At 32.9% G+C, this 24,935-nt stretch overlaps 2 protein-coding genes across 2 annotated transcripts in view; both read right to left on the reverse strand.

Annotated features, from left to right (window-relative positions):
* Nucleotides 1-1,434: 1,434 nt before the first annotated feature.
* LOC143056101 (peptidoglycan-recognition protein SC2-like) lies at nucleotides 1,435-6,769 on the reverse strand. The gene is made up of 4 exons (XM_076229189.1): nucleotides 6,643-6,769; nucleotides 5,488-5,616; nucleotides 4,330-4,536; nucleotides 1,435-1,780 (listed from the first exon to the last, which is right to left on the reverse strand). Exons 1-4 carry the CDS (start codon nucleotides 6,722-6,724, stop codon nucleotides 1,449-1,451), a joined length of 750 nt encoding a protein of 249 aa, XP_076085304.1. The 5' UTR covers nucleotides 6,725-6,769; the 3' UTR covers nucleotides 1,435-1,448.
* A 10,297-nt stretch (nucleotides 6,770-17,066) lies between these two features.
* LOC143056112 (uncharacterized) overlaps nucleotides 17,067-24,935 on the reverse strand; it is a 39,631-nt gene continuing 31,762 nt past the window's right edge. The window contains exons 14-15 of the mRNA XM_076229193.1: nucleotides 20,865-24,845; nucleotides 17,067-19,103 (exon numbers count right to left, since the gene is read on the reverse strand). Of these exons, the coding sequence (XP_076085308.1) occupies nucleotides 18,876-19,103; nucleotides 20,865-24,845 (4,209 nt within the window). The 3' untranslated portion in view covers nucleotides 17,067-18,875. The remainder of the gene's footprint in view (nucleotides 19,104-20,864; nucleotides 24,846-24,935) is intronic.

Below are 24,935 nucleotides of genomic sequence, written 5' to 3' on the forward strand. Positions count from 1 at the left end.
TCAGATTAAAATCAAGTCTAGCCATTATGATTATTTTGTAAAAATAAAGTACTTATATTCTATAGAAAAAATAGATTACATCATTCTTGACTTTGATCTTCTTTCAATGTATTGATAATTGGATAAATAAACTCATCATAAGTACAAGGAATAACTTTTTGTACGCCAGATGCATGTTTCGTTTACAAGATAGCAATCAGTGACGCTCGAATAAAAACGGATACCATTTGGATTCGAATCTTTATCAAACACATAACACATTATTTATGACGAAGTATACAATATTTTCTTTTTTCTTATATTTCATTAGAAATAAATAATTTATATAGCTGATTCAAAACATCAATAACTCATCATTTACTGAATGTATATAGAAAATGTGTGTTGATCAGTTTTTTAATCAACAATTTAAAGAAAACACTTTCTTTAAATTTCCAGTCGTACTTTGTCAATAAGACAGATGAAATTTAGAGAAGAAATAATTTTGGGAAAGTACCTTATGAAAGATATTATGTACATATACATTTCCAGACAAACGTGCACTTAGATAGGTTTTACTTGTGTCATGAATTGTCATTGGATAAAAAAACATAGTCCTTTCAAACTGATTATCGGTCCTTGATTTATACCAAGTGTTGTATGTCGAGTGCAATTTGTCAGAAACATAAGAAAAGTATTTTTGAAAGTTAATTCATAAGAATGATGTTATCATGATCTACAATCTTGTCCAAAATTAAATTTATTGGTATTTCTTTATATCTTTTTCACATTTAACATATTCCCTGGCTTTTTCCAAACAGAGGGCCGAAAAATACCAGAGGGACATTCAAACTCAATGATCGAAAATAAATCGAAACCGCCATGGCTGAAAAAAGTAAAAGACAAACAGAAAAATACAAGTAGATAAGACATTACATAGAATACTAAAGACCAGCAACACGAACATCAACACTCACTGGGTGCTCCGGAAGGGTAAGCAGATCCTGACATATGGCACACGTGTTCCTACGTAACGTCATATCATGCAGCTTTGGATACATGAGTGGTTGTCAGATCTCAGTTTACGTCGTGTTACCTTTCGGTTATAATGATGTCTTGACTGGGTTTGCAATCACAAGGCACATGGTGTGTGCATTGTAGGAGCCGTTTTCTCCGTTGCCGCATCTGGACTTGCTGCCTCTAGAAATTGTAAGATTTACAGCTTTTTTTCATGTTAGTTCAAAATGAATTTATGTGCTACTATTGATCTTTTTCATGCTTTCAATTTGTTTGTGAGGTTTCGTTATATTTTATGACGTCCAAGTTTGACATTTTTTTATTTCACAAACTGAGCATCAATTTTCAAATTTTGTAGCTCACGTGTCATTCAAATAATTGATAAATCAAACATTTTTTTGTTTTGATATTATTATTGAAACAAATAAGCATAATCAGTTAACGTAAACAAATTATTTTGGAGAATGTGCATGGAAACGAGGCCATGTCTTGATGACGTTGTACAAAGCTGTGCCTGGGCAGTCAGTGGATCCAACATCGCGATGTCCAAACAAGGCATAAGAATGCGAAACTTTTCCTTTGCTGATTCCACATTGAATCAACTCTTTGACAGCATTTAGAGCAGCAGAATTGGGGGAATGGGTCATAAAACTTCCCATAAATGAGGCGGCCAACCCACGGCTGTTATATCCTTGAGTGTGCGCTCCTATTCGATTCCAGCCTCTGCCCTCGTAGATTTTGCCATCTTCACCAACTAAAAAGCTGTATCCAATGTCCGACCAATCTGTTAATACGAAATAATAATTATTTCTATTTTTTTTTTTACATAAAAAGGGCGCTTTTAACGCCATTGTTAATATTCAATTGTAACATACTTTTTAGTGATTTGTAATAAATAGCTCTTCAACCATTTTCGTTTGTATACATCCCGTGTTTTCAAATATTCGGCTGTCGGCGTTCCTCGTGATGGTAATTCCAGAAAAGTGCGTCGGACGCATGACATTAAAAACGTTTTGTTTTCGTTTTTTTAACTTTTACTTTGGTACTGACATTATTAATAAAAAATCTTTTTAAATATACGAATCATAAAGAAATTAAAGTTTTAACTCCCTTATATATTAATTTTGGATGTAACACGTATTCTGATTGGCTGACGTTATTTTGTTATTAGCCCATAGACATAATTTAGTCATGTGACGGTGACGTCATCAACATTTTTCATGGTTTTCTACGGTTTAAAATGGAATTTAGAATTAAATTATAAGAAATGACTGTAATATTTTTTCTGTCTATTCGAAATAACATAAAAAATGAGGTGCACACTGTTAAATACGCGCGTTATTCAGTGTGCACCAAATTTTTTATGTTATTTCTTCATAGATATATAATCTTTAACATCGAATCACATAAGAATAAATAGGTTTTCTTTTTTACGTGTTGATTGTGTATGCTTTTTAATCATTTTTTTAGTAATCGAGAAATTTGATTACTAGTAATTGTTGGAAGCGTTTCTTAGATTGAATTTCATCAGGAATACTCCAGAAGGGACATTAAAGCAAATGATATATAAGTCTTCACGAACATTCTTTGAATCGATATCAACTTGAATTGCTTTCCATGTTATGTTTTGGTGCAAACTAGGAACTTGTTATGCCAACTTTCACGTGGTGTCAGGAGAAAATACATACCTTGTCAGTTGTTTACCCTAAATAACACGCTTAAGTGCCCTCCCTTAATAAATAAAATTTTTCCTGGAGTGTATAATAGAAAATAATAATGATAATAGTTATCAAAGGTACCAGGATTATAATTTAGTACGAAAGACGCGCGTTTCGTCTACACAAGACTCATCAGTGATGCTCATATCAAAATATTTGATTTGATTAAATTGTATGCGTCTGGAGCGCTATTCCGGATTTACAGGAAACTAAAGATCAAAACAAACAAAAATAAGAGATGGATGAATATCGAAAAACCTGAGGAGCTAGATATGACACAAGGGACCAAATTCTCATATGATCAACTTCGTCTAAGGACATCCTGGTTCCCTAGAAAAAGCGTAGCTGCTAGTGTAGATGTAGTTCCTATCTTTGAAAATGAACGAATAGCCAATGGTATATTTTTTTAGTTTTTGTCGAGCCTGCAACTTTTGTTGCAGAAAGCTCGACATAGGGATAGTGATCCGGCGGCGGCTACGGCGGTGGCGGCGTTAGCTCACTTCTTAAAAGCTTTATATTTTAGAAGGTGGAAGGCCTGGATGCTTCATACTTTGTATATAGATGCTTCACGTTACGAAGTTTCCGTCAGTCACATGTCCTTGACCTCATTTTCATGGTTCAGTGACCACTTGATAAAAAAGTTCAAATTTTTTGTAATGTTGAATTCTCTCTTATTATAAGTAATAGGAAAACTATATTTGATATGTGTGTACCTTGCAAGGTCCTCATGTCTGTCAGACAGTTTTCACTTGACCCTGACCTCATTTCATGGATCAGTGAACAAGGTTAAGTTTTGGTGGTCAAGTCTATATCTCAGATACTATAAGCAATAGGGCTAGTATATTCGGTGTATGGAAGGACTGTAAGGTGTACATGTCCAACTGGCAGGTGTCATCTGACCTTGACCTCATTTTCATGGTTCAGTGGTTATAGTTAAATTTTTGTGTTTTGATCTGTTTTTCTCATACTATATGCAATAGGTCTACTATATTTGTTGTATGGAATGATTGTAAGGTGTACATGTCTAGCGGGCAGATTTCATGTGACCTTGACCTCATTTTCATGGTTCAGTGGTCAAAGATAAGTTTTTGAGTTTTGGTCTTTTTATCTAATACTATATGCCATAGGTCAACTATATTTGGTGTATGGAAATATTTTATGATCTTTATGTCAGTCGCGCAGGTTTTATTTGACCGTGACCTCATTTTCAAGGTTCATTGCACAGTGTTAAGTTCTTGTGTTTTGGTCTATTTTTCTTAAACTATAAGTAATGGGTCAACTATATATGTTGTATAGAAGCATTGTCAGCTGTACATGTCTGCCTGGCATGGTTCATCTGACCTTGACCTCATTTTCAAGGTTCATTGGTCTTTGTTTAGTTATCTTGGTTAATGTTAAGTTTATGTGACAGTTGCAATAAAGCTTAGCTTTATACTTAGGACTATCAACATAATATCAATGATTAGTATAGAAGGCGAGACATTTCAGCGTGTGCACTCTTGTATTAAATACATTGCATGACAATCGTCACAACTCGGCCTATTCCGTACCTCAATCTGGATAGACGGACAAAAGCGTAGTCACCCGATGTGTGCTGATTGATTGAATGACTTACGGTGGTTAGCATCATCCATGTGGTAATTTTGTATTCCTTTCATTTGTGAGATACATGCAGAAAATGATGTACAAGCTCCACCTTCGGTATGATGTATGAAGAAGTCAGGAACTGGTGAATGGATAGTCGATATACTCGCTGGTCTTCGGGCTCCCCAACTGTCACGTGATATTATCTTAACATTAGAGCAGTCACCAGTATCATGTTCTACAATTGATTTCAACAATACCCCAGTTACTTTGTCAAATAGCATTTTTTTTAAGTAAAATGGTTTTACATTATAATTGGTTGATTTGTTAGTATCATAGTGCTTGGGTTTAAAAGGTACGAATTAATTATATATATATATACAGTTATATTATGCACATGATCAAAATCTGTTACATTAAAATTCCACGAGATTTCTTCATTTCCTCTTTTTGATATGCATAGGGGGTAATTGTCACGAGTAATCGAGAAAATTAAAAATAAATTTGAGCAGCCATTGTTAGTCTCTCTTATTGTTGTCGACTGAATGTATTATTAAATGAAAGTTGCTATATTCCTCACCTTATATGTATTTGACTTTCTATTTAGGCTGGGATAGGTCAACAGAAACATGTGTTTTGCAGACAAAATATATCTAGCCTAAATTTAAGGTGGTACCCAACACTTTCACTAAAATTAATTTGGCTCGTTTAATTTTCATTAAATTTTGTCAAATTATTTACTTTGACCCTTTAACAAAAATATAAAAAATTAAAAAAATTTGAACCAACCGTTTTGTGAGGAAAATTACACTGGTTATATAGCAGTTTGACAAACACCAATTTTGATCATTATGAAGCTTAATATTCCTTTTACAACACAACGTAATTAAAACGTTTAGCTGACTTTACAGAGTTATCTGTAGTGTTAGGTACCACCTTAATGTTAATTACTGTATTTAACAGTCACTCAGTGCTTATCGTCTTAAGCCTCATACAAAAACGTTTTCTGCAGCTCCAAAAAAAGTTCTGAAAATCTAAAGATAGTTTTCTGTGACACAATACTACCAATATATTAACATATACATATTACGAACAGGGCATCTAATTGCATCTAATTGCCACGTCTTATGATTATCGACTTCTTTGAGAGTCAATTGGTTCATTATTAATATACTTAACGGTAACATACCTACTGCTGTCCTTGTACAACAACGTCTTGTAGCACTACCAGAACATTTCCCTGAGTAGTAAGAACCACTACATTTGTGGTGGTCATCCTGGCAATGGCCTCCTAAATCTGTACATGGCTGGTCACTGGCTTAAATTGAAACGCAATCAATTTTGATGTATGAATAATGGCAACAGTAGTATACCGATGTTCAACAGTCATAAAACGTTTTAACAGAAGCTATTCCGGGACAGAAACCAGAGTTTGCCTTCACTTTTTTATTCTCTGCATTTTAAGTTTTAAGTTATATATATCGTCGTAAAGTTGCACTGTGATACACATGATACAGTATATTTTACGTCAAGTTAGGCATGGTAGGTTCACTGTATTCTTTTTAAATCGATTAATTTATTTATTCTTGTCCATGATTTGCTTGAAGTATTTGTCAAATGACGTTATGCAAAAACCTGTATACAAATTAAAACAAATATGTAAACAAAACAAACAAAGGCAACTCTTACACACATACATGCAAAATGTTGAACCTCTTTCTTTTCTTTATTGTGCCATTGTGTAAGTATGAATATGAATAAATATCTACGCTAATGCATTTGTCATAAAATTCATGATAAGTGTTAAACTTGCCAGGCTATGACTTCAAGACATTCAAATACTGAATTAGTTATTTATCATATAGTTTTATATATACAGTACGTATCGATCAATATATATATATATATATATATATATATATATATATATATATATATATATATATATATATATATATATTATATAAATAAAGGGAGAAGTGGTATGATTGCCAATGAGACAAATGTCCACAAGAGATCAAAATGACACAGAAATTAACAACTATAGGTCACCGTACGGCCTTCATCAATGCGCAAAGCCCATACCGCATAGTCAGCTATAAAAGGCCCGATATGACAATGTAAAACAATTCAAATGAGAAAACTAACGGCCTTATTTATATATAAAAAATGAACGAAAAACAAATATGTAACACATACTTTATTTTCCCTGCAGAAATCAACTTCTAGTATTGTTTTAATAGCTTATAGCTTATAGTTTATCAAATAGCTGTCACTGGTAATCAAGTAATCAATATAAATAATTAATACTGAAAATATAATATATCTTAATCATAAATCCTACCTAGGCCGTGTCCAGTAACAGCTAGTATAAGAATCAAGCACAACATTTTGTTCATACGTTTACAATTGTGATTATTTGTCATTTGGAATATTTTCAGAGGTGATAAGGAGATCTGAAACGATCTAAGTGTATCTCAACTTAAAGCGTGTTCATTGATCATGCATTTATTATACCTAAAACTGATAAAATGTTAGCCATTCTAAAATATTTTCACATATAAATATACATGATTGTGTGTGTGTACGTGGGGATATATTCTATCTTATAATGGTGTACTTAACGGGAAAAAGAACACCTAAGGAAATTTAATTTACTCTTTAAAAACGACTCGAACAATTTAATCGCATACTTCTATTAAGGAGATATTTTGCTTCTCAATGATCCAGTAGAATTATTGATGTAAAATGTGTGGTTCCAATTTCTTGAAATTTTATTTTTTTATATTTTGGTCAACGGATCAATTTATATATTTTGTTAAAATTAACCAAACATATATGTTTCAGCCTTGGGTATCCCCTTACACTAAAGATGTGACCCAGTCAAGAAAAGATAGACGTAGGCGGTATTTTGATATACATGCTTATGTGTGTCATTCTGCTGATACCGTCGAATTTTGTTTTGATTTGTTCATTTGTACCAGTTCAGTTTTTTATTTGATATTTGTCGTATATCAGGGCGAAAAATACTTTCACAAACGTCAACAATGATTTTTTTTTTTATTTTCTGTGTCAGATGAAAAGGTTGTAAATCAAAAGTCATGATTTAAACTGTCTTAAGGGGGCTCACGGGTCTAAATCAAATATTTTTCCTAATATAGGATTTCGCTATATATATAATTATATATAAATGAACTTTATCTTATACTATTAGAAAAATTAAATTTTAAAAATGGGGTCACCGTTCATTTACGCTCACAATCTGCCTTCGAAAGAAACATACATTTTTGTGAATGTCCTTTTTTCTGTTGAACTAATAGGAGAAATAGCGGTAATATCGAAAAAAAAACTTAATTACAGAAATCGCCTAAATTTTACAATTATTTAGTTTATGTACATCTTATTCGAAAACAACAATAAAAAATATACTAGTAGGTCACCGATGAGTGAAAAAAAGATATTTTAATTTTAATGCCAAAATATTTTTGCACCAAAGGGAGATAATTTGGAGCTTTTTCAATGATATCTACATATAAAAGGTCACCTGGGGCCAACACGAATTGATTTTTTTGAATGATTTTTGTACCATATGATAAAGTAACAACTACTAAAGGTAATAAATAAAATTTGTAATAAAAAATTAAAGTTTAATTTTTTTTTCTAGAAAATCTTATACCCACAAGCCTCAGTATGTGTGTCAAATAAGTGGGACTTTTAGAGCTAGCTATTTACGTATGATGTAATTATATCTTAAAGGTCGTTTCACTTCAGGTGTTTAGTCATACTTATCTGTGACCTTGACGGACATTTCTGCACTTACTGCAAGAACACAAGACATATTTCTGTAATTTATTCGTGAGTAGAGATTAATAACCAAATTAAAAATTCTTCTAATTTTTGTAATTAGTTATCAAAAGTATCAGGATTATAATTTAGTACGCCAGACGATACAGATTTTTTATCCATGTAAGGATAAGCATTCCCCGACTCATTCGGTGGCTAATAGCTTGCAGGCAACTGCTACTCATGCTGTATAAAACGTCACACCAGTCACTATGTCTGATCAGATAATCGATGAGATAGCGTTATGTCATAGAAAGTCTCATCCTTTTTTTCCATTTCTTATCAGAAGTTCCGAAAGCTTATTAATCTATAAACTTCACAAATAAAACATAATGGTCTTAATGTAAAGAGTCTAGGTACTGAATCGTTTGTAATCATCTTATTTACGTGTATTACTGTTCCGACAGCTGTTTTCCATTATTTTGCTTTTGATTTTAATTTGGCCATTGGATAAGAGAGTTTCCGTTTTTAATTTTCTTGCAGTCCGGTGTTTTTTGTTATTTTACATTTTGTAGCAATTATTATGAATAAACCTGTCTTCCTTAAATCGTGAAGAGTGATAGGCATTGTCATGTCAATGTTGAGGGGTCTATTGTGAATAAAAGTCTCGGGTATCAGCGGTAATTTTTTTCATGATTTTGATTTCCGATCTTTTTTGTTAGTCTTTATTGTGCTTTTCTTTAGTGTTCGTTATCGGTGTTAATTCATATTTTAGACTCACAAAATGCTAGTTTTGAGATATGCATTTTTTCACGAATAAATCAATTTCAAATTCTTTTTGTACATCACCACGAATCGATAGCAAAACTGATTGCTCAATCAGCATTTTCCTTTTAAAGAAAGAATAAAATACACATATAACGACGATATTCTTATTCAGCATCAAAAATGCCATTCAAACCGGAGGATGAATTTGGATGGATAGCTTTGGTGCTCCTAAAAGGAGAGCAATTCATGTTAACGTCTTTTGTTAACTAGATATTATTTAGTATTCTCGTTATTAACACACAGATGAAAGATTAATAAATTGACATACCGGATAGTATTAAACACGTTAAAGATGCTAACAAGACCGAGATCCTTTTTATTAAACAAAAATAGGTATTTAGGTTATTTTATTAAAGACCCTCACTGAAAATTCTAAAGGTTGTAAAAATGTGGGACTTTTAAGGCTAGTATTGTACGGATGACGGGATTACATCTTAACAGCCGTTTTACTTCAGTTTTTTCGCCGATTAATTCACGTTAAATTACTTTCACCTGTAGAACTATTAAATACTATTTACTTCTCACTAATTGGTGTTTACGTTAACAGATTTCTATTTTTTTTAAAGCAAATTATATGAAAATAATTTGATCATCGATTGTCGAAAAATAATGTGTAAACAGTTTGTGTGGTATAGTTTTTGCACTTTAATTTCTCTCGCAGATTTTTAGATTTTTGATTTATTGTTTTTATGTTAATATCTGAAGCGACCTTGACCATGTTGACGGACGTTTTTTCACTTACATAAGGATACAGGAATGCAAGATAGAAGTTGTGTAAAATAGATGTTATGTTGATCTATTTTACAGAATAATTTAATTTTCATTTTTTTACATTTTCATTGATCATCATTACAAGCTATCGATACAAAACAACAATTAATTGATTGTCAAAGCATTTCCCTTTTAAAGACAAATACACAAAATATATATATGTCGTGTACATGTAATTATTTTGTACAGGTTATTACTCGTACAAACATTTTGTAAAAGTAATTACTTGTATGATGCCATCATACAAGTTATTACTTGTACAAATACAATTGTACAAGTAATTACTTGTCCAATTTTTATTGAGAAAAAGATAATAACTTGTACAAACCAATATTTTACCTTGGCCTATTTCCTGACAACAACAAAACTTTCCCTTTAAACAAATAATTTATTATAAGTGCATCAGTACAAACTTGAAACATTTTAGAAATTTTTATTTGGTAAATATGGTAGCCAATTTGTACAGTTTAGTAGGGTATTTAAAAAAGGATAAAAATGGAAAACATCAAATAAAATATTCTAATAATTCAGTATTCACTTGTGAAAGATAAAGAGATACTTTAAGTAATGTAAAGGAAGCCAATTTAAATTCCAAAAAAGACAGCACTTCAAAAATAATTCTTAAGATGGCTTGATGTTTTGAATGTAGCAGGAATTAAATTAATAAACCCATTTGCAAAGGAGACGAAAGTATTTATTATTGTAAAGTTGATGAACTTTACCCTCTGATTAGAACAGCACACTCTGGAGTTAGAATTGGTCATGGAGGCATATATACAAATAATAATTAGAAGGAGTTAAAAACCACAGTTTGCCAATATAAGCAGATAAATTATCCGGATTTTCACTCATATGTGTGAATTTTTTGAAAATGGTCGCTCCTCCTATCATTACTACAGTCTTTAATGCTTGTATTCATGTTTAAATCAAATATGTTACTGTAAAGTAGACCATCAGGATCACTATACCAAATTCAGTGGACTGCTCCCGTAAAAGGCAGAAGTGGCTTACCAACTCAATGACATTGTTTTTACTTTTTGGAGCTCCACATATCCTGCATGGTGTTATTTGAAGGGAATTTCTTCTTTGGCTATAACTTTAATTTATGTATGATAGACAACTTCCACCTCAAGGTCACATGTCCGTAAAAATATAGAATGCTGACATAAAGAGTTTTATGATTTCATGAACACATGAGAACAACTGACTGGTTTAGATGATTAAGTATTGTGCAATGCCATAAAAAAACAAGTAAATAAATAATTATAATTAAAACCCATCTGTCAGAGAACAATTGAATATTTCCCTCCATTGAAAAAAATAATAAATCAAAATAATTGGAAGAATAGTTTCATTTTATTTCTTCCTTGCAATGACTTTGTCACTTTGCATCAGTAGTCCGTATTTCAGTGGCACCTAGTTGTTCAACCCAATATATTCAAAATGTCATGTTTGCTGAAGTTATTACTTAAAAAGCAGATAGGAGGAAGAAACAAATAAAACTAAGGGACGATATCAAAAGATCAATGTAATATAAAAAAAACTTAATTCAAATAGCTTGAGGTGGGGGTTGAACTGCTGCAAGATGTGGTTATCCGACATTGATTTTTACATATATCTATATGGGTCAATCAATTTTTCCAAAATTAAGATAAGAGGGTGGTGGGGGGGGGCAGTGAAAAAGCTATGTGAATTAAGTGTTTTTATCCTTCATTGAACTTTTGATGTCGTCCCTAAAAGATAGCTGTACAAGTTATTATCTCTTTCTCAACAAAAACTGTACAGGTAATTACTCGAACAATTATATTTGTACGAGTAATAACTTGTATGATGGCATCATACAAGTAATTACTCTTACAAACTTTTTGTACAGGTAATAACCTGTACAAAATAATAAAATGTACACGACATATACATGTCATAAAAACGATATTTTGAACAAAGCACTTCACGAATCTCACCAAAACAGGAGAATAAGCTGAGGTTTGGAGCTTTGGTTAACCTGAAGGTAAACATATCCTGCGAAATAAGTTACTTCTTTTGAGGTTTCACTTAATGAAATGTGGTGTATTATATTCGCCACCCACATCAACTTATCTAGTCACTTCAACATGAAATACCTAATAGTATATACTTGGGATGTACATACTCATTTTGGTATGTTAACAAATGTACATCTTTAGAGGGCGTATAGGAAAAAGTAAGATCACAAAAATACTGAACTTAGAGGAAAATCAATTCGGAAAGTCCATAATCACATGGCAAAATCAAATAACAAACCGCATCAAAAACGAATGGACAAGAACTGTCATATTCCTGACATTTTCAAATGTAGAAAATGGTGTATTAAACCTGGTTTTATAGCGCTAACCCTCTCATTTTGATGACAGTCTCATCAAATTCCGTTATATTTACATAGATGCGTAAACTAAACAGACACAATAAATAAAATAGTCAAAATATGGGTACATCAGTCATCATCGTATAACAATTTTAAAAGGAACAATTTAACTGAACACAAAACATCTTTCTACAAACACATTCATTGATTTGAGTGTCTGACGTCAGAAAATTGTTTAATACGTCACACAAAATTTGTCGTTCAATGTGCATGTAAACAATTTTAAAATTTACATAGGCAATGTTAGCATATAGGGTTAAAAAATCAAAAGTATGTAAGAATAAATATCAGAAATAGACCTAGATTGAAAATAGTCCAAAAGTTATATATTGAATTGATCAGAATCCACAAATAGTTAATTCCACTATCAGTCATCATCGTATAACAATTTCAAAAGGAACGTTAACAATTCAACAGAAAACAAAAACATCTATCTACAAACACATTCATTGATTTGAGTGTCTGATGTCAGAAAATTTTATACGTCACATAAATTTGGCGTTCAATGTGCATACAATCAATTATAAAATTTACATAGGCAACGTTAGCATATTGGGTTAAAAAATCAAAAGTATGTAAGAATAAATTTCAAAAATAGACCGACATTGAAAATAGTCCAAAAGTTATATATAGAATTTATAAGAATCCACAAATAGTAAATTCCACTACGCGATTGGATGATTTTGACGTTTATGGTTCGACGTATTTTGTAATTGATAATAGAAATATATTATAATGACATAAACTAGAACATTATTATACTGACGGAATCTTTCGAAGTACAGAGTAAACATGTGTACTATTGAGAATTCTAATATGACGTGCTTCTTTCGCTTTGTGAATAAACTTATGCTCTAAATGCAATAAAATTTGTTTGAACATGCGTATATTGACTACTGAAGAATAGTGAATTTTATCAAATTGGCATGCATTTAATATATTTCATTAACTAAACACTTCCAAACTCTTAAATGATGCACATGTTGTTACTAATTCAGTTATTATGACTGTAATGGGTTACAATTCGAAATTGACATATTTGACCAAGATATGGCAACTGTTCATACTGATTGTTCAAAACTGCTCCCTGTGAAAAATCACATTGCAAGTCGTTTCCTCGTTTATAAACAAAAAAGGGACGTTCATGGAAAAGCCTATACAAACGCTTTACATTTATAGATATCGGACATAAAAATTACCTTAATTGACCTAATAATCGAAATAATTGATGCAAGATATACTTTATTGTAGTTTTAATATTCGTGTTATTTATCTATATAGATGATGTTTTTTTTTTCGCTATATAAATGATGTTCTTTCACTAAATAATTCAAAATTTGGTGACTATGTGGAACGCATCTATCCAATCGAGCTACAGATAAAGGATACTACAGATACAGTTAAGTAGGCCTCATATCTTGACTTACATCTAGAAATTGACAATGAGGGTCGGTTGAAAACAAAACTTTACGACAAAAGAGATGATTTCAGCTTTCCAATTGTGAACTTTCCATTTCTAAGTAGCAACATTCCAGCAGCACCTGCATATGGAGTACATATCTCCCAATTGATACGATATTCCCGTGCTTGCATTTCCTATCATGATTTTCTTGATAGAGGGTTGCTGCTCACAAGGAAGCTATTAAACCAAGAGTTCCAAATGGTGAAGTTCAAATCATCCCTTCGTAAATTTTACGGACGCCATCACGAGTTGGTTGACCGTTATGGAATAACCGTTTCACAAATTATATCGGATATGTTCCTTACGTCGTAATTACAATCCCCTTCCCTTTCATGAATGTGATCTGCTTATCCTTCCGGAGCACATGAGATCACCCCTAGTTTTTTGATGGGGTTCGTATTGTTTATTCTTTAGTTTTCTATGTTGTGTCGTGTGTGCTGTGGTTTTTTTGTCTATTTCATTTTTAGCCATGGCGTTGTCAGTTTATTTTAGATTTATGAGTTTGAATGTCCCTTTGGTATCTTTCGTCCCTCTTTTATAACCACTGGATCGATGTCTCTGCTGGTGGACATTTATTTCCCCGAGGACATCATCCGCCCAGTAGCAAAACTACAATTGCATGAATTAACAAAGATCTAACAGGAAACTGGCTCGGAGGTCCGAAACAGACGTCATCATGGACACGGTGTCGTCTGATACGGCAGGTGTCCCCTCATCACCAGTCATGACAAATATCACAAACATGACTCATTCAGATCATCGTCCTAGTGACAACAGCAATATAACACATATACAGCCATGTGCAGTTCTCCTTAAAGACATTTTGGTTTTTGATGACGCAGTACAACACTGTCGCATTTCGAAATGTGAGACCAAAGGCTGCAAAACTTGTGCAATTTTAATTACAGATGCTGAATTCACTAGCAATTTGACCAAGAAGTCATATTTTACCAGAAGTTACGATGATCTGAATTGTAAATCGATAAATGTCGTCTACAGATTAGAGTGCAACCTTCGCGGATTGGTATACGTCGGTGAAACGAAAGGAAGGCTAAACAAACGTATGTGCGGTCATAGATCAGACATTAACCTCAATGCTAACGACATTCTATACCAGCATTTCAACCCGATCATTCCATCGTTTCCATGACAGTTCACATTATCGAAAAGATATACCATAGCTTTAACAATCCTAATCTTTCAACAACTCTCCGTAGACAAAAAGAGGACTACTGGATTAGACAATTGGGAACTGCGACACCTTATGGTTGCAATGACAAAATTGATGGTATAGGTATTCTATCTATTCCTTCGTGTAACTCGTTGAATGTGATGAATATTTTCAACTCGACTCCTCGACGTTGACGCAGTCATGGTCATCGTCATTATACATCACCTTCTCTGCATGATGTATCTATTAATGACTTGCTGCCATTTATACAAAAGCCGTTAGGTATTCATCACATTCGCACGAGACTTTATTCATTACTCCTTTCAAAACTTCATTCTCTGTTCAATTTATGTTTTGAATCCACTGTTACAAACCCTCATTCAAACCAATACAAAATTACAGCTATAATTTCGGATATTGCAAGTCACAGACTTTTCAAGCCAGTCCGCATTGGCAAAGATGAAAAGAGAAAAGATCTTTCCTTAATCTTTCCTTTGGCAACAAAGGTATCGATGGCGTCAACTTAGGCAATATCCTTCATCATTAATTAGTTCAATCGAAAATACCTCCTTATTTCGAAGACCAGTCTGTACCAATCATTTCTTATACCTATACCAAACCTATTGCAACTAAAATTTTCAATTACAAACACGTTTTGCAGGATCTCGATATTGACGACTTCAAGTCTAAACCTCCTGATTGCACTTGTGCTAGTTCCCAATTCACATATAATCCTGCTGGCCACGTTATTACCGGTGACCTCAACATTGTTAATAACACTTCTCTACGAAATGTGTTATCGAAAGGTCCGAAATATCGTGAGCCTAAATCCATCAATTGGAAATACAACTTTAAAATTTTGATGGATTCAGTTGAGGATTATGCCAGGCATCCCTAGAGATAAAGGATATAACAGATACAGTTAAGTCGACCTCGTATCTTGACTTACATCTAGAAATTGACAATGAGTTCCAAATAGTGAAGTTGAAATCGTCTCTTCGTAAATTTTACGGACGCCATCACGAGTTGGTTGACCGTTATGGAATAACCGTTTCCCAAATGATATCGGATATGTTACTTACGTTGTAATGATAAACACCAATTGATAATGTTATACTAACTTTTATAAAGATCTAAATCGTGTGATCGTGCACACGTCCGTTTCGTGTATAAACAACCTAGAACATATTAAAGCTGTAGATCAAAAACTGTAGGAGGAGATAGTTAGAAATATTATGTATTTACATGTATACCCGTAGGAACGAAATAACGAACAGACGGATGAACGAACGAACGGATGAACAGGGGTAAATTAATATGCCCCTCGACATTTTTAAAAGACAAGACCTCGATACAACACCAGCTCGTTTCATTTCCAGGTTATAAATGAAAATTCGGATAAGGATCGAACCTTTTAAGGCTTTTAATGACAAATGATTCATTTAGAAAACTTTCTGTTTTAAAGCAAAGCTACAGCCAACTTTCATACTGGTTTCATTCAGTAAAGTGGTTTCGAGAAAAAGATGACCAAATGCTGTACTCACTGAATCAGGGAATATGTAGTGACAGCCTTCTCTTTTCAGGGCTTATATCACAATTTGATATAGCAATAGTAAAAGAATTGTAGAAATGCACAAGCTATTTTCTAATTAATATAAAGAATGAAGAAATAAAGGAGATGTTTTATGATTGACAATAATGTGATTATGTAAGCAATAAACGGTAACGGTACGGTACGACCTGCAACAATCCAATAAACTTATACTATTTAGTCAGTAGTTATAATAGACTTAAATATATGTGTGTAAACATTTCAAACGAGAAAATTAATGTTCTACTCGTTAACATTGCAACTTATGAAAAAAAATATGACAGGCATGAATCAGCAACAATTACTGAATAAGGACATGAAAATAAAAAAAAGTGGTGGCAAGTATTAAGCATTTGTGTAAGCGTTCAACTCCCCCTTAACCTGTGACATCACGACATCAGAAAGAACTGTAAATTATCACTTGCAAATGGACTAAATCAATAGACCGAAATGAACCACACAAAAAGTAACTATCAGAAAAGATCCAACAAATGGGTCTATTGAAAGCTAGGTCAGAACCAATTACAACTAATACATAAATTCCTAAACGTTTTGCCAAATACAGCTAAGGTAATCTATTCCTGAGGTAGAAAAGCCTTAAACTTCAAAAAAATCAAAAATTTGTAAACAGTAAATTAATCAATATAACCATATCAATGACAATTCATGTCAGCACAAAAAGTGCTGACTACTGGGCTTGTAAAAAGGTTAAGCATCAAATATATCTATTTTTTATTTCAAAAATAAATTTTACTTCTACAAATAACAAAATGAATATGTACTTCTAACAAAGACAGTGAATCATAATTTTCAGTTTTTATATAATCCTAATACTAGTCTATTTGTGTTGATGTATAAAATGTCTGTCATAGACCATATTGTTTCGTACTGTTTAAACGTCTGTTGTCTACTTCCTGAATGCTGTTTTCATTGTTGACTGAAATTTATCAGACAAATCTTTCTTACACATTTGTTCAATAAACCTGTGATACAAAAATAATCAATCAAAATATATTTAATTGGTATAAACACGAACAATAATATGATGCAGTCCTGAAGCGATTCGTCAATAAAAAATAAATGAACTTCGGACATTGTCGGATAGGTCGATGAAATGAATCCGGAAATTCACAGAATTATATGTATATCAAATTTATGTCGAAAAACATGAAATTTATAGAAAAACTGAGCATCATAACTATACAATATGTAGTTTTGTTACTTTTTAACAAAACCACTTCAAAAATATCGATGTAATATAAGCGTTACTAACAATTGTTTTAAACACTCAGTGGAAATAAGACAGAGTGCACATCTTTAAAACTGAGTGAAAACGAAAAGAAAAAAATTAAGCCAAATAAAAGGAACTATAGATTTACCACTTTAAGTAATATTTAAATGTCATCTAAGGCCAAATCAACAGTGTGAAGACTTTAGCAAAGAAACAAAAGTAAAATGTTGCTCGATTTGCATTTTGAATGTCAAAACATGTTTGTCTTTTGCTTTCCATCTTATGAAAAATTGCTCCATAGGAAAAAGATACGACTATACCAAGGTATTGGCATGATAAAAGACATCAATTTTATCCTGCATTTATGTTGGTCCATTAAAGTCGTAAAATAAGCACCTTTTTTAAATGAGTTTCTTGTCAATTGCAGATGCACATAACAGTAAGTTATATATATGTTATGCATAATAAATACATAGGCAGTAGATATGCAATATATTAAATAGACACATCACCTTTTTCTCCATTGGTCACTCCATTGATACATTAATGAAATATTACAATACTGAAAATATCCATACATGTTTGTGTTCATTTCTTACAATATTTTTCACAATTTGACTATAAAAATCTGTAATAAAAATGAGCCAATTCTGTTTTCAAATGACCGGCATATTCACAAATATCTGTTACTATTAATATTGAAAAAGATTCTGCATGTTTCAGCCCATCTTTCAGTACCCAAGTTACATTCCCTAAATGAAATCTGTAAATATCAGCCATTGCAATCATATCCAAGACTCTGAGATTTCCTCTTTAAAAAAATATCAAATGTTTTAAGATTATGAGTTGTAGAATATGTTTAAGAATCTAAGTAAAATACCATTGTGTTGCTCCATAATATAAATTCCAAATAGGAAAAGATATTCTGGAATGTTATTCCCACTGGAATAATTATTATAGTATATATTCCCAACGGAATAAATGGTACCGGTATAGAAGATTTGTTCAAACAGGAATAGATATTCTGAAATTGTGTATTACAAAGGTTCTCTTGGAAATTCTTTTAGGCGGAACAAATGTACGTTGACAGTGTTAAAGAGAGATGGAATATACCAGAAGGGCATTAAAACTCATAGATCAAAAAAGAAACTGACACGGCCATGGCTAAAAAAGAAAAAAGACAAACAGATAAATAATAGTACACAAGACACAAAATATAAAACTAAAGACTAATCAAGACAAACCCCACTAAAAACTGGAGGGGTGATTTCAGGTGCTCCGGAATGTAAGCAGATCCTGGTTCACATGTTGCACCCGTCGTGTAAACTTTGCCTTAATATTACTGTTGACCGGGATGAAGTTTGTACACTAAAATTCTAGTAGTCTGAACTCCTATTCTGATAACAAGATGTTTAGAATCAGCTGTGAACTTCATCTGTTGGACATCAGAGGGGATCTTCAGTTGGACGACTTCTATTCCAGTAGTGATGTCCCAAAATACCAGCATGTTGTTAAGACACCTAGAGGCAACCCATTTACTGTCTGGTGATATGGTAATAGTGACCACCTGCAAAAAATAGTGCATTCTTTTTATATTATGAAACTATTTCTTTTCACATTTTCTAACTTGTGAGATATAGATATAGGAAGATATGATATGAGTGCCAATGAGACAACTCTCCATCCAAGTAACAATTTAAAAAAATTAACCATTTTAGGTCAAGGTACGGCCTTCAATGTTCTGAAATAAATAAAAAAAAAACTTATCAGTTTAGACTCAATAGAACCCTTTAAAATTGATAACATATTTTCAATATTAGAAAAAAGGAAAATAAATGTTATGGAAATTATTGTTTGCATTTCTGATGGCTGAGATGTTAATCTATCATTTTATCTAAACAAGCATATTATCAATAACCTGATGATTCTAGGTAATACAAGTGCAATGATACATGTCAATATGATGCGTATCAATAATCCAGTTGTCTTGTTAATGAAAACATCACTTAATATTAATATAAAAGGAGGTGTGATACGATTACTAATGAGATAACTGTCCACAATACATCAAATGGCACAGAAATTAACAACTATATGTCATCGTCCGGTCTTCAACAATGACAAAGCCCATACCGCATAGTCAGCTATAAATAGCCCCAAAATGACACTGAAAAACAATTCAAAAAAGAAAACTAACGGGCTAATTAATATACAAAAAAATGAAAGAAAACCAAATATGTAACACATAAACTAACGACAACCACTGAATTACAGACTCCTGACTTATAACAGGCACATACATACAGAATGTGCCGGGGTTAAACATGTAGGCGGGATCCCAACCCTCCCTCTTACCTGGGACAGTGATGTAACAGTACAACATAAGAACGAACTATAAAAACCAGTTGAAAAAGGTTTAACTCACCAGATGGATAGAAATACATATCCTACATGGACAAAGCTTGACTGAATAACATATGTAGTAGGTAATTGATCATTCATATTTATTCTTTTCTGAACAATCTTTTGAATCTTTGAATTTCAAAAAAAACAATAAGATACTGATATATAAAGTAAGTTACAATTGTAATTCAAAGTCAATACAGCATGGCAAATATGTCATTAGAGACAGATGGTGACCATACCAACTTAAAGATATATCATTAAAAAATAGACAATATGAGTCTAACATTTTCTTCGATTTCAACTCCACGGTAAAAACACACTTTTTCCAATGAAACACTAAAAGTATGTAACAAACTTTTGCCTAAACTGTCATAAAGGCTGACCTACTCTCAAGTTCATCTGAAAACTATTCTTAGTTACCTTTTAGTCAAAGATACTAAGATATAAAACTAAAATGAAGTAGGAAATGTAGGTCAGAGACCTTATTGTCCTGGAAGCCAACATAGTCCTCAAAATGATACAATACTTATTTTTGGTTTTGTTTTGGCAAGTAGAAGTGAACCATAAATTCTTTGTGGTCAGTGAAATGAAAAAGGTGTTAATTCAGCATATTCTACAAGAAATATCAACACAATTTGGTATCCACTAAAATCCTGAATCGACATTTCATAGAAAAATATTACTAACAACACTTTCTGTGTCATATTTTTAACAATTTTAAAACAGATTGAATTAATTTCTTAAAATACAATGCATTGAGTATAATGCTAATTTATATATGAATCATTGAAACTTTACCTATATTAAAATGAACTTTACCAAAAAAAATAAATCTAACAACAAACACAACAATGATTATAAGTCTTGCTCTTGTTACATTGACAGCAGTTAACACAAAAAAGGTAGTTTTAAAAAATCTTACCGAAGCTTTGTGCATCTTTTTTGGTTCTTTTCTCCCCACTGGGAAGCCAGTGTTGGCATCCCACACAATCATATAACCATCTTCATACCCTATAACTATATACTGTCCATCGTTACTTCGTTCTATTGCTAAACATGTATCGTCACATGACTTGTTCAAGTGGTCTGTTAGATACATAAATCCTAGTTTTACTCCTTTTGTTACTCTTTGATCACAGGTGCCAGTACTTATGTCCCAAAACATAACCTTGTCACCAGTTGTGACCATCATGACATTTCCTTGATAGGGGCAGACAACTTCTCCTAGATGTGGAATTTTCGTAAGAACTCGATTGCATGGCATTAGTTCTCCTGTAGCTTGTAATTTGTCTATAGCATAAAACCTGTGTTTATGAGACTGTGGCAAAAATGCTCCACTTTGCCTAAGACATAAGGTTCGGATATCCGCATATTCTTTTTCAAGAGTTGTAACTCTAAGGATAAGATAGCGTTCTGATTTATTTATATACAGATCTATACTTTCATAAGACAGCTCCTGCTTCAACGGAATGGTTTTAGACTTTAGACGAACGAGATCTATAATTATTATTTCAATAAATTGATTGTTTTCGTCAGTTTTCATGATACATAATGTCTTATGATCTTCTCCCAGGCAGAAACTTAGAACGTGTCGTAAGCTTTTTTTCTCAGATCCATCTTCGAAATTAAACACTTTTAGTGTATGGGCTTGATTGTCGAAAACAATACAAATTGAATTAACTGCTGCTGATACTTTATGGCCAGTGATTCCAATGTAAATTTTCCTTTTAAGCTGAAAACTATCCATTGACCAGATTCTCAAATTGTTGTCGTCTGATGAAGTTATGATACAGTGTCCTTTAAGGTCAACGTCAAAACCAATTATATCCTTCTGTCCCAGCTGTTTAGAACCTTCTCCAATGACATCTGTTCTTGATGATTGATTACCATCAGTATTTAGTAATTTTTTTAGCACCCAAACTTTTGCTGATTTTCTTTTGCTTACTGTAATAACTTGATCTTCAAGTATTGCCACTTTTACGATTTCGTTATTTTCTGCCTTGAAATCCGCAAAGTGTTTCCCTGTCTGTGCTTCGTACATACCTAACTGCCCTTGGTTGTTACCTATGACAATTTTATTATATATCCAGCTCACTCCAAGGCTTGTTATAGAATTGTTAATGTCTAACCGATGGACAACGACTCCATTTGAAATGTCGTACACAGCTACGTAGCCTTGTTCCAGCCAAATGGCAGCCAGTGCATGGTATTGTGCTACAGATAGCTGCATTACGTTAGAAGAGCATTTCTGTGTGATAGAAATCCTGGCCTCATCTAGGTTAACAACTGTCAAAGTATCATCTGATTCTCTATTACCAGTTCCTACAAGCAGGTTATCATTAAAACCAACTGCAGCAAGACCTCTGGTAAAAGTATGGTTTGTTTTCACAATTTTTCCATTTTCTGTAGCACCAACAACATGGATTCTAACAAAGCCCTCTTGTTCATATTCATTTTCACTTGCAAACGTATTAATAGTGAAAATAATCTTTAAATTCTCAGTACCTGTAGTAATAATGTTAGAAACTTCATTTCCTTGTTCTCCCAATGTGATGAAGTCAACTTTCTGGAAACTGTTTGTATCCATTATTAGAACATCTCCATTGCTAAATAAAATTGTTAAATATAAGAAATCGGTACTAAGACAAGTCATTGTAGGGTACATCTCTTTTCCTAGATCTTCACAAATGTCGGAAAACGTCATCATGTTTGTATCTTGATATTTTAAATGGAAAATCTGCAAGCTGTCTCTGCCTAAGTTTATTATTCTTTTCGTGGAATGATCCAATATGGGTGGCATTACTGGCTTGAATTCCTTGTCATGGCTTAATTGGTTGACATCATTACTAATTGAATCATAAACTAGGTACCCTTTTTCATCGTCATCTTCCTCTTTCACATGTATCATCAACACTGATTCTGAACCACTTGGAATGATATCATCAACATCATCATAAATCTTCAAAAGAGCTGACGAAGCATCTTTACTTGGTGCCAGATATGGAAATACTGGTATAAGTAATGGAGACTTACTAGCATATACTATATCCTTAGCTTGCTGTAGTAATTCCTTTAGATATGTCTCACTCTCCTTTACATGTAAATGCGACAGCAGATTGATTGAAAGGTTTGTTCCACTGTCATTTCCTGTTTTTGAGGCAAGAAAGAATTTTTTTAAGAGGGTAACCTCTTTATCCTTTGTTTTGTCTACATATTCTGTCATGTCGTCCACCAAGCTTGATAATGGCAATGATTGTATTCTCACTGTGAGGAAATTCAAATTACAAAAGCATTTTGACTTGGCAATTGAAGGATTTATCTTGGTCCCTGCACGGGTAATGTGATGTGGAACAGCTATCAGTTTTCGTTGGTTGTTCACAACAAGAGGTTGTTTTGTGACTTGTCTATCTGCTTTCTCCACTGTTTTTCCTCGTCTGTGAAGTGTAATGTCCCTTTTCATACCATCATTGGCAATAAAATATTGTGCCAATACCTCATGTAATTTGTTGCCTGCACTGCCAGTTGCATATCTTTCATGAGCTGTCTCAGTGAACTGCCTATGATACCAATTCAATGTTGTTTTGCCAAATGATCGTCTCTCAACAATATATTCTTTAAGATCATATCTTATTCTAGCTAAAAGTACTGGTGGCATTTGTACAATGCCATCGACTGGGGGATCATGATAGCGGTATATATCATCTAATACTTCATCATCACAGGATAACACATCCTCCCATTCAAGATCAGAAATTCCATATTCAGCAATTGTAATGTAACCGAGAGCATGGCTTATTAGAACTTGCCCAAATTTCTTTTCCATGTTTTCAAACAGCAGGTTTATGGCTCCTTGTACTGAATCTTTTAAAACTACCTCAATAATTGGTGTGTATGAGTTCCATTTAACAGCCTCATCGAGGATCAGTTTGAGAAATAATGGACCTGGGCATTTTCTGAACGCTCTGACAAGTTTGTTTTGTTGAGTTTGTGTAACAGTTCTCTTTCTTTTTGCAAGATATTTGTCAATTATCTGAAAGCATGTTTTATCTGGTAGAGATGGAACTTCTACAAAATTGGTGGTATCTGGAATCAGTTTCTGTAATGTGTCCAAAATTTTATGTTCTCTAGGTAGTGTTGATACAATCATCCTCAAGTTTGATGGGAGCACTGTAGGTAGCCAATTTAACAAGTAAGAATCATCTTTTGCTGAAAGCTGATCTAGAGAGTCCAGAAGAATAACAATAGGCTTTTTCACCTTCGCTGATACTTGACGTAAGAATCTTGGCATGTATTCGACTATTTTTTTCATATTGCTGTACCCTACTGGCTCCATCAATATATTTGCACAGTCAGCAAGTTGTCCACAAACTCCATATAGTACATCATATATGTTCAAACTATAAGGAGATGTGCCTAAAAATCTAATAATTCCAATGTGAGGCTCCTTTTTAAACCATTCTGGAAGATTCTGCAAAATTTTGGACATAACAGATGTTTTTCCAGCACCTAACGGAGCATATAGAATAAATGGCTTTCCAGACTTGTCCGTGAGAATATATTCTTTTGCCTGTTGTAAAACATCATCTCTACCACAGAAAGTCTCGCATTTAAGTTTACAAAAGTGCTGATGATGAAGTACTTCTTGATAGTCTGTGTAATATTCTGTTCTTATCAGATCTTTTTGGTCTTCTCTGGCCTTATCAATAAGTTCACAAATGTCCTTGATAAGATCGTCACAAAGATTCCTGATATAATCACGTTGCTCCACGTGTTTTTCAGGATTAATGCCACCATTATGCCATTTAACTTGATACTGATGGATTCGACCAGATTTCTTCAAAGCAGATGGAATTTGTTTTCTTATTTTCTCTCTTAGCAACTTTGCTTCTTCATCAAATACCATCTAAAAGTAGAGTTTTCAGAAACAGTAGAATGTTTTCATGAAAAGTTGGAAATGTTTTAACATCTTAATAAATATTACTTAGACATGGTG

This window comes from Mytilus galloprovincialis, chromosome 13 (genome assembly GCF_965363235.1).
Source record: "Mytilus galloprovincialis chromosome 13, xbMytGall1.hap1.1, whole genome shotgun sequence".
Lineage (NCBI taxonomy): Eukaryota > Metazoa > Mollusca > Bivalvia > Mytilida > Mytilidae > Mytilus > Mytilus galloprovincialis.